The sequence below is a fragment of the Oncorhynchus tshawytscha genome, linkage group LG23 (genome assembly GCF_018296145.1).
Source record: "Oncorhynchus tshawytscha isolate Ot180627B linkage group LG23, Otsh_v2.0, whole genome shotgun sequence".
NCBI classification, from domain to species: Eukaryota; Metazoa; Chordata; class Actinopteri; order Salmoniformes; family Salmonidae; genus Oncorhynchus; species Oncorhynchus tshawytscha.
Window position 1 is genome coordinate 27178303 of NC_056451.1, and position 11629 is coordinate 27189931.

Below are 11629 nucleotides of genomic sequence, written 5' to 3' on the forward strand. Positions count from 1 at the left end.
GTATATATTTGATTCGAAATTGAAGTTCAATTGACAAGGCCGACCTAGGCTGTAGTCTATAACGTCACTCTACTCCCGACTGGTGGCCGACAATCCAAATTGCAATAAAGTAGCGTTGCCTACTATTGGGCTGCGTTCAGTACGAAAAAAAGTAGAGTAACGTTCAATTAAACGGAAACGGGGGTACTGAACGACCAATTAAAATACGGGAGGGGTTGTGGATGAAAATGCTTGGCTTCTCTTTAAATACGCCACTCATTGCTTTAAGCCAAACCCACAAAAACGGAGCAAACGTACCTCAAAGTCTGTTCAATAAAACGGCCAAAGACCAAAAGACTGCTAAATAGTTAATCAAATAGCTACCCAGACTATCTGCATTGCCCCTTTTTGCACGAACTTATTGTAACGACCCTGGGTATTATTTTGACTTATCACATAGCCAACGCTGCTGCTACTGTTGGCCAAAGACCAAAAGACTGCTAAATAGTTAATCAAATAGCTACCCAGACTATCTGCATTGCCCCTTTTTGCACGAACTTATTGTAACGACCCTGGGTATTATTTTGACTTATCACATAGCCAACGCTGCTGCTACTGTTTACTATCTATCACTTTATTCCCATTATACATTATGTACATATCTACCTCAATGACCGTATATACCCCTGAATATCGACTCGGTACTAATATAGGGGAAGGGCCCGTAAGAAAGAATGTCACTGTTAGTCCACACCTGTTGTTTACGAAGAATGTGACACATTTGATCTTTTTGGGGGAACGTGCCGTTCAGTACAAATCTATACGAAACGTAGCAAAAGTTCAATCGAACTGAACACACTCTTGTATTCAAGTGACAAACTGCTACAACAAGACAATAATCTGTGTCAAATACACGGTGAGTGGTAAAATTGTAGACTACCTCTGGAAAATCTGTATTTTGATGAAAGTACTCTGCCTGCAGCATAGGCTCTTTTTATTATCTTTGGCCTCACCCCCTAGCAAAGAAACCTATTGCAGTCCTCATCCTTCACGTACAACACCAGTTCTGCCAGTCACATTCTGTTAAAGGTCCCCAAAGCACACACATCCCTGGGTCGCTCCTCTTTTCAGTTCGCTGCAGCTAGCGACTGGAACAAGCTGCACAAAAACCCTGAAACTGGTCCGTTATATCTCTTCATTCAAAGACTACATTTTAGACACGCTTACTGACAGTTGTGGCTGCTTCGCGTGATGTATTGTTGTCTCTACCTTCTTGCCCTTTGTGCTGTTGTCTGTGCCCAAAAATGTTTGTACCATGTATTGTGCTGCTACCATGTTGTGTTTTCATGTGTTGCTGCCATACTATGTTGTTGTGTTATTGTTGTTTTATGTCTCTCTTTGTTTAGTGTTGTGGTGTCTCTCTTGTCGTGATGTGTTTTGTCATATATTTTATTGTACATTTTTAATCCCAGCCCCGTCCCCGCAGAAGGCATTTTGGTAGGCCGTCATTGTCAATTATAATGTGTTCTTAACTGACTTGCCTAGTTAAATAAATAAAAACTATTATTCACGTGTTGATTTTATGATTGATTCACGATAGGCGGAAACAACGAACAAGTACTAACAGTAGAAAGAGGGTAACTTACGTGTTTCCGCTTCCGGGTTCTGAATTCAGAACGTCGTGTGAACGCCGCGCTAACTGAAAGTTTGTTCACAACGGCTTGGATTTATTATGTATTTCTATCTTTTAATATTAATGTTTTAGAATATAACTGATATAAGAGGATATATTTACCTGTTAAGGACGAAATCGTCTGGTTGGTAAGTTGATCTCACCGCACGGGGGAATCAGACTGTTGTAGCTTGCTAGCTAGCTACAAGAGTTCAATGCTAGCTAATAGTTGAGACAGCTAGCAAGTTAGCTAGTAGTTGAGCCCTAACTAGTTAGCCAACACTGTCAAAAATCTGTGTTGACAGGGGAAATGTGAACAGGCAAGGGAAACAATAACAGCAAGTGTTTGTTAACTTGGCAAGCAAACTAACCATAACTTTTAGTAGATAACTTAGCTGGGCAGATACACTTGACGCTGGTCTGTTTGTCAACTTTGCTGATCACCTATCCATGCCACTAAGGTTAACGTTAGCTACTTGGCTAGCTAAGAGGTTTGTCTGTTAGTTTGTTTGTTTACCGACTACCGTTGTGTTGTAGACGATGTCTCTTCCTAAACGCGAGGTGGAGGAGCTACGGCCCTGGGTGGAACGGACCGTGAAGAAGGTGCTGGGGTTCTCTGAGCCTACTGTCGTTACTGCAGCCCTGCACTGTGTAGGCAAGGGCCTGGACAAGAGGAAGACCACAGGTGTGTGAGAGGGGGATTATGAGGGCAGTTGGTGTGTGACATGTTACACTGAAATTGTGGCAGAAAAGCTTTGTTGTACGCAGTCTTATCTGTTTTGTTAGCCTATTTTTCCAGAACGTCTGTTTTTTGTGGGTCTGGCTCAAATAGATAACTGTTCAGCAGTCTTTAAATGTTGTATTTGACCCTTCACTCCTAACCTTTGACCCATCAGACCAGCTGCGTCCATTCCTGGATGAGTCTGCCGGTGGGTTTGTGGAGAGACTATTTGAGGCCCTGGAGGAGAGCCGTAATTCCCGTGGGAACAAGGGTGCTGGGGAGAGGAACCGCAAGAGAGACCTGAAGGTAGACCTCACCACACACTGCTGCTGTTGTTCCACGTTAACATGTAGCCTGTAACCAGTAGCTACCTACATGTTTAGACCATGGAGATGGAACACATTAACCTGTAGCCTGTAAACAGTAGCTACCTACATGTTTAGACCATGGAGATGGCACAGATATCAGAAGGCATTGAATGGGTGTAAACGATAGGCTAGGTGAGTTTCTACCATTATCCGAGATTTCAACTCAGTAACTTGGTTATCTACAGAAAGTCATTGTCTCAAAGCTGGATCTTTATTATGTTAGTGTCATACATATCTCCCCTGGGAGCAGGAAACAGTGAGTGGATATTCCCAGGAGGTTGTTTAAATTACTCATTGCATTGGTTAGATTGCTTGGCTAAGCCTCAGGCCATTGCCGCCTACTGATGTTCCCCCAGGATGTGTTTGGTGATGAGGTGGAGGTGGGTGCGAGGCGGGACGTCCCCGAGGCAGGAGATGGTGTGCCGGTGAAGAGGAAACGTGTCCCCCGCTTCGAGGAGGTGGAGGAACCAGAGGTCCTACCTGCACCCCCTACTGAGAGCCCTGGCATGCTCACTAAGATACAGGTAGCCAGACACACACACACATAGAGACTCACATACACACTGTTTCCCATATGAAACACACATGTACCAAGATCCTGCTTCACATACTGTCATGATCCTTGTGAAATGAATCGGTGTTCATTCCCTCTCTCTCTGTCCTCAGATCAAACAGATGATGGAAGCTGCCACCAGACAGATAGAGGAGAGGAAGAAACAGCTGAGCTTCGTCCCAGTGTCTTCCCAGCAGGTGAGACTAATCTTCCTCCACTCTCTCCCTCTCTTGAAGGATTGGCTGTCTTTTCTCCTCCTTTATAAATGAAAAGTGTAGATGTCTGACAGATATTGTGGACTTGTGTTGTTACTGTCTCATCACAATCTCCTGTCCCCCTCCAGAGGCTGCCCCTGCCCACTCCCCAGCCAGACCCCCCCTTCGCCTCTCATCTTCTCCCCGCTCCCTCTGCCCCCTCCTCGGGCTCGGCCCAGTCCATCGCTCCCTCCCAGGCAGCTACTTTCATGAACGATGCCATCGAGAAGGCTAGGAAGGCTGCAGAGCTGCAGGCCCGCATCCAGTCGCAGTTAGCCATGAAGCCTGGTATACTGGGAGCCATTGGGAACACTGGAGGACCTCATAACCTGGTGGCGCTGGCCAACCTACACGCCATGGGGATAGCACCACCGTGAGTATAGCATACACCACAGACCCAACTTTAGACACTTCCACAAATACATGTCATACTACAGGGAGGCTTAACACATCTATGTCATCTGATTTTGTGTGTGTGTAGGAAGGTGGCGGAGGCCCGTGAGTCAAACAAGCCGGCCCCTCTGATTCTGGATGATATGGGTCGGACCGTGGATGCCAGCGGCAACGAGGTGGAGCTAACACACCGCATGCCCACCCTCAAAGGTACAACACTCTCCTCTACTGTCACAATCAGCATGCTCTATTCCCCGATCTTCAGTCACCTGTCTGACTGTTCATTCATCTCCTCTCCATCCACAGCTAATATCTGACTGTTCATTCATCTCCTCTCCATCCACAGCTAATATCTGACTGTTCATTCATCTCCTCTCCATCCACAGCTAATATCTGACTGTTCATTCATCTCCTCTCCATCCACAGCTAATATCCGTGCTGTGAAGAGGGAGCAGTTCCGTCAGCAGTTGAAGGAGAAGCCTGGCGAGGACCTGGAGTCCACTATCTACTTTGACGGGCGGGTTAACATAGCACCCGCCCAGCGAGCCAAGAAGGGCTTCAAGTTCCATGAGCAGGGACGCTTTGAGAAGATCGCCCAGAGGATCAGAACTAAGGTACCAAATCTGACCCCTGACCTGTCACCTTCCACCTCTCACCATAGCCTTTTATTATTTTGAAAGAGTTTCACAACAATTGATCAATACACAGAGAGGAAAAAACTATTTGTAGAGTATAACATTAACTGCAAAATGGAAATTAAACAACCAAAACTACCTCTGTCTCCTGTCCAGGCCCAGTTGGAGAAGCTGCAGACAGAGATCGCCCAGGCAGCCAAGAAGACTGGGATCCAGGCCTCCACCAAGCTGGCCCTCTTTGCCCCCAAGAAGATGCTGGGGGACGGGCAAGTGCCCATCATTGAGTGGTGGGACTCGTACATCCTCCCCTCCAACATTGACCTGTGAGTCTTTACACATTTAATCCCCATTTAACTAGCTCAATATAGTCATCCTAACACCTACATCCAAGTTGTATACCTTTTGAAGAATTGTCATGAAAGTCCTCTCTCCACCATTTTCCAGACTTCTTGTTGTGCTGATCACATCTCTTTTCTCTCAGATCCACAGAGACCAATTTTGTGGCGATGGAGTTGTTTGGAGTCACAAACCTGGTGGAGCACCCTGCTCAGATCAGCCCCCCAGGTAACCACACACATCCCTTCTTTGATGTTACTTTTATGTCACGCTCCCAATAAGGGCTCCTGGATATTAGTTAATGGGTTAGATTCATCTCACCCGGCTGCCTGTGTAGGCGTGTTTTGCATGGGCTGAAAGTTGACTGTGTTCTATCTGGAACGGGGTTACCGCCCAGGTGTGACCCAGGGGACTTGTTCAAGCCCACGGCGAAGTCGGCTCAAAACAAAAGTTACCTAATTAAGTGTGTGGAGTAATGACTAGGATTCTGTTTTCACATGGGATTGGTTTTGATAGAAACCCTTTATCTGGCTTCCAGGTGAAAACTAGTTTGAAAACTCAAACATTTTATGGAAAAGAGATGTATGTTTCTGAACGATGCGCCATGCCGCCTTGTTGACAACCTGACCGAGAGGCGTAGATTACTGTTCGGTTTGAGAAGGCAGCTCTAAGTGTTGGTCTCCTCTCTCCAGTGGACACAGACAAGCCAGGAGTGACTCTGGGAGTGTACCTGACTAAGAAGGAACAGAAGAAGCTGAGGAGACAGACTCGTAGGGAGGGACAGAAAGAGCTTCAGGAGAAGGTCCGACTGGGGCTCATGCCCCCCCCAGAACCTAAAGGTAGGATCGAGACCAGGGCTGTTGAAGTAATGTTGCTTTTTTTCTCTTCAATTTGAAGTTTTACTGAGTGGTAGTCCTGTTTGAGGCCTGTGTTCCTCTCCTCCCCGTTTCAGTGCATCTCTGACTTTGAGTGTGTTTGTCTCGTCAGTGCGCATTTCTAACCTGATGAGAGTGCTGGGTACAGAGGCAGTACAGGATCCCACTAAGGTAGAGGCCCACGTCAGAGCACAGATGGCCAAGAGACAGAAGTAAGTCAAACCACAACACATTTCTCTCTGTATTGTCCCCTCTTTCTCTTACCCCTCCCTCATCTATTAACCCTTTTCTCTTACCCCTCCCTCATCTATTAACCCTTTTCTCTTACCCCTCCATCGATTAACCCTTTTCTCTTCGCTCTCTCTCTCCTCCTCTTTTCTGCCTCCCATCTATCACTGCTCCTATTTCACCCACTTCCTGACTCACCATTTCTGTCCTCTCCCTCCATATGACATCTCTCACTACATAACCAGCTGTCTGTGTGTTTGTCCTCAGGGCCCATGAGGAGGCCAATGCAGCCCGGAAACTCACAACCGAGCAGAGAAAAGAGAAGAAGGTGAAGAAGCTGAAAGAGGACCTGAGTCTTGGAGTTCACATCTCAGTCTATAGGTGAGTTTAGGGTTTGTCTCTGAATAGCGTAAGGTTTTGTGTGCATGTTATAGTGATTATGTAAGTCTCTGTGCACAGGTAACTATTTACGGCTTAGTGTGTCCGTGTGCCTTTCCTACTCATTCATACTTGCTCGCTCACCCCCTCGCTTTCCCTCAGGATCCGTAACCTCCACAACCCAGCTAAGAAGTTTAAGGTAGAAGCTAACGCCAACCAGCTGTACCTGACGGGCACCGTGGTGCTACACCGAGACGTCAACATGGTGGTGGTGGAGGGAGGTGAGAGAGGGGTGGCTGGAGGGGAGGGGGTGAGAGGAGAGGGACCATATTAGTCTCTTTAAATGGGGTCTACTTTTACTGAGTCTGAACCATTCAAGTTGCCTTTAATTACCATGAATTACTCATGATAATCTCATAACATTTCTTATGACTTGTTGCTGTAAATGGGTTCTTCTTTACCCCAGAGTTAACTACATGACTGAGCATGCATGTACTGTTCTCTCAGGTCCCAAAGCCCAGAAGAAGTTCAAGAGGCTCATGTTGAGCAGAATCAAATGGGAAGAACACAACTCCAAGAGAGATGGTGAGAATGTAATTTATATATACAGTACCAGTCATAATGTTGGGCACCTCCTCATTCAAGGGTTTTTCTTTTCTTTGTATTATTTTCTACATTGCAATATAATAGTGAAGACGTCACAACTATGAAATAACACATATGGAATAATGTAGTCACCAAAAAAGTGTTAAACAAATCAAAATATATTTTAAGTCTTAGATTCTTCAAAGTAGCCACCCTTTGCCTTGATGACAGCTTTGCACACTCTTGGCATTATCTCAACCAGCTTCATGAGTTATGCTTTTCCAACAGTCTTGAAGGAGTTTCCACTGAGCACTTGTTGCCTGCTTTTCCTTCACTCTGCTGTCCAACTCATCCCAAACCATCTCAATTGTGTTGGTCGGGTGATTGTGGAGGCCAGGTCATTTGATGCACTCCATCACTCTCGTTGGTCAAGTAGCCCTTACACAGCCTGGAGGTGTGTTTTGGGTCATTGTCCTGTTGAAAAACAAATGATAGTCCCACTAAGCCCAAACCAGATGGGATGACGTATGCCTGCAGAATGCGGTGGTAGCCATGTTGGTGTGTGCCTTGAATTCTAAATAAATCACTGACAGTGTCACCAGCAAAGCACCATCATACCACAATCGCCATGCTTCAAGGTGGGAACCACTCATGCGGAGATCATCCGTTCACCTACTCTGCGTCTCAAAGACACAGCGGTTGGAACCAAAATACTCAAATTTGGACTCCAGACCAAAGGACATAATGGTTTAATGTCCTTTGCTCATCTTTTACGACCCAAGCAAGTCTCCTTATAGGTGTCCTTTAGTAGTGGTTTCTTTGCAGCAATTTGACCATGAAGGCCTGATTCATGCAGTCTCCTCTGAACAGTTGATGTTGAGATGTGTCTGTTACTTGAACTCTTTGAAGCATTTATTTAGCCTGCAGTTTCTGAGGCTGGTAACTCTAATGAACTCATCCTCTGCAGCAGAGGTAACTCTGGGTCTTCCTTTCGTGTGGCGGTCCTCATGAGAGCCATTTTCATCATAGAGCTTGATGGTTTTTGCGACTGCACTTGAATTTTTTTTCGAAGTTCTTAATTTCCCTATTGACTGACCTTCATGTCCTCAAGTAATGATGGACTGTCGTTTCTCTTGCTTATTTGAGCTGTTCTTGTCATGACATGGACTTGGTCTTTTACCAAATGGGGCTATCTTCTGTATACCCCCATCAACCCTGTCACAACACAACTGATTGGCTCATAAAATACTAAAAACAGCAACAAATCAACGCCAAGTGATTGTAATTTTTGGAAATCTGTTCCAAAGTATTTCTAACATACGAGATGTCTACAGTGGCAAAGTATTTCTAACATACGAGATGTCTACAGTGGCAAAGTATTTCTAACATACGAGATGTCTACAGTGGCAAAGTATTTCTAACATACGAGATGTCTACAGTGGCAAAGTATTTCTAACATACGAGATGTCTACAGTGGCAAAGTATTTCTAACATACGAGATGTATACAGTGGCAAAGTATTTCTAACATACGAGATGTCTACAGTGGCAAAGTATTTCTAACATACGAGATGTCTACAGTGGCAAAGTATTTGAACCCTTTGGAAATACCTGGATTTCTGCATAAATTGGTCACAACAATAGACAAATGCAGTCTGCTTAAACAAATAACACACACACAATTATACGTGTTTGTCTTTATTGAACTCACCATGTAAACATTCACAGTGTAGGGTGGAAGAAGTATGTGAATCCTCGGATTTAAAAACTGGTTGACCCTCTTGGCAGCAATAACCTCAACCACATGTTTTCTGTAGTTGAGGATCAGACCTGCACAACGGTCAGGAGGAATTTTGAACCATTCCTCTTTACAAAACTGTTTCAGTTCAGCAATATTCTTGGGATGCTCTCTTGAGGTCATGCCACAGCATCTCAATCGGGTTGAGGTCAGGACTGGGCCACTCCAGAAGGCCTATTTTCTTCTGTTGATTTACTTCTGTGTTTTGGGTCATTGTCCTGTTGCATCACCCAACGTGTGCGCTTCAATTGGCAGACAGATTGCCTAACATTGTCATGCAAAATGTTTTGATAAACTTGGGAATTCATTTTTCTGTTGATAATAGCAAGCTGTCCAGGCCCTGAAGCAGCAACGCAGCCCCACCAGCAGCAAAGCAGCTCCACCATACTTTACAGTTGAGACGAGGTTTTGATGTTGGTGTACTGTGCCTTTTGTGTTCCTTCCAAACAAATCAACTGTCGTTTCATCTGTCCACAGTACTTTTGCAAACTTCAGATGTGCAGCAATGGGTTTTTTGGACAGCAGTCCTCCCATGAACACCATTCGTGTTTTACATATCGTCAACAGAGATTTCTGTAAGTCTTTAGCTGAGACTCTAGGATTCTTCTGAGCCTCATTGAGCATTCTGCGCTGTGCTCTTTGCAGGACAGCTACTCTTAGGGAGAGTAATCCTTTCCAGCTTTGTGCAAGTCAGATCTCTTTTGTTCGAGGCATGGTTTACATCAGACAATGCTTTTTGTGAATACCAAACTCAAATTTTGTGAGGTTTTTCTTTTTTTGTTATAGTGCAAGGCAGCTCTAACCAACATCTCTCATCTCATTGATTGGACTCCAGGTTTTTTTATTTTACCTTTTATTTAACTAGTCAAGTCAGTTAAGAACAAATTCTTATTTTCAATGACAGCCTAGGAACAACTGCCTTGTTCAGGGGCAGATTTGTACCTTGTCCGCTCGGGGATTTGACCTTGCAACCTTTCGATTACTAGCCCAACGCTCTACCCACTAGGCTACGCTGACTCAATGAGCTTTTGGGGAAGTCATTACACTGTGAATGTTTAAATTAGGTATTCGATATAGACAAGAAAAATACAATTTGTTATTAGTTTAAGAACACTGTCTATTGTTGTGACTTAGATGAAGATCAGATCAAATTTGATGATCAATTTATGCAAAAATCCAGGTAATTCCAAAGGGTTCACAAACCTTTTCTTGTCACTATGTGATCGTATACAAATGTAAGCATGGTTTGAAAATGTTGTAGTCAAATGTTATATCTGTATGGGCTTCTTGTGGTCAATTTGCAAATGATTTGTAATTATGTTCTGACCATCTGCTCAAGAAGAAATGGGCCCATAGCTGAATCTAGTTGATGATCCACGGTGTATGTCTTACTGTTTATTACATAATACTTCACTGTACTTGTTGTGGTTCTGAATCTGTTTTCCTTTCTCCTCTGTCTGTCAGATCCAGATGCAGACGATGAGACCAAGAAGAACAACAGATGCAGCCTGGTCTGGGAGGTGAGTGGTTAACCATGACATCTTATTTCACTAACGCTCCAGGAGTGTAATGCATGCTTCATATAATAATCATGTTCATCTTGGACAACTGGCTTCTTTAAAATGGATTGATTGTAAACACAGTATAGACTGATCTAACCTTGTCTTTCTTCCCCTGCTGTTTTCTCTCTTGCCTCCATCTGTCCCCTCTCCTCCTCCCAGGGCACAGCTAAGGAGCGTAACTACGGGGAGATGAAGTTTAAGCAGTGTCCTACAGAGAACATGGCTAGAGAACACTTTAAGAAGCACGGAACAGAACACTACTGGGACCTGGCTCTGAGCCAGAGCGTGCTGGAGAGCACTGATGACTGAAGGGAGAGCATCACTAGAAAGCTGAGGAGGATCTCTTACCACTGACCCAGGGTCCGATAGTTGTTCATCCTCATAATGGTTGGGAGTTATCTGATCCTGGATCAGTGGTGAAGCGCATTGTTACCTTGTGCACCAGAGACATGCAAAGGTCAGGGGTGATTCTACCCCTCTTACAGATACATTCACAACCCCAACCCAGCCTTGTATGGCTGGCTGCCTGCCTGTTATTGTGTGTTGACTTGACTTAAGACGGAGGGAGACGGATTGGGAGTGCTGGTTGGAGAATGGTTGAGGGCGTAGATTAGGAGGGATATATGATGTGTATAGATATCATTGAGAGAGGTGTACACTGTTCTGCAATCACATTTTGTGGATGAGTTTTTAACTGTGAGACTAGCAGTTAGGGTGTCATTCAGGCTGTCAGTTGCTGTGTGTCAGTGTTTAAAACTATGTCTGACATCTCTCCACTGTGTGAGTGTTCTATAGCTTGCTATTGGCTTCTCTACCTGACTACAGTTCCTGAGTAAGCCCAGCTGTGGTCCAAATACAGTTCTGAAATATTGCCGCAATGTACTATTCCCAAGCAAAAGCCCTGTTTCGAATAAACAAAAACCAACCTATCAACGTAGAAGTAACTAAAGACTTTGAAACGTAATGAGATCGTAGACTACGGTTTTTGTGTCATGTTTTTGGCCTTTTATTTTTAAAGAAAATTGACAATTGTTTTTTGTGGAATGACCACATTTAGTCAAGTATTGACTGACCCAAAATTGTTTTCTTTAGAGATGTTTGTTTTGGATAAAATGTCTTCCGCTTATGTTTTGATCCTGTATATGTTGCCAATAAACACATGCAGGACAATACAATACACTTTAATGAAAAATGAAAGCTTAATACCGTTGTGCACATTTAAAATTATTTTCAGCTGCTGCATTGGATTTGTAACACAGTGAGAGGTGACATTTTATAATGCTTGTTATTGGAT

General features: G+C 44.3%; 1 protein-coding gene across 1 annotated transcript; it reads left to right on the forward strand.

Moving 5' to 3' along the window:
• The first annotated feature begins 1627 nt into the window (after positions 1–1627).
• prpf3 (PRP3 pre-mRNA processing factor 3 homolog (yeast)) lies at positions 1628–11514 on the forward strand. The gene is made up of 17 exons (XM_024385432.2): positions 1628–1800; positions 2189–2336; positions 2548–2678; positions 3097–3264; positions 3407–3490; positions 3637–3920; positions 4029–4150; positions 4367–4554; positions 4732–4898; positions 5057–5139; positions 5604–5750; positions 5899–5998; positions 6282–6395; positions 6555–6673; positions 6900–6977; positions 10238–10293; positions 10495–11514. The coding sequence occupies exons 2-17, from the start codon at positions 2192–2194 to the stop codon at positions 10642–10644; spliced, it is 2136 nt and encodes a 711-aa protein (XP_024241200.2). The 5' UTR covers positions 1628–1800; positions 2189–2191; the 3' UTR covers positions 10645–11514.
• The last annotated feature ends 115 nt before the right edge of the window (positions 11515–11629 follow it).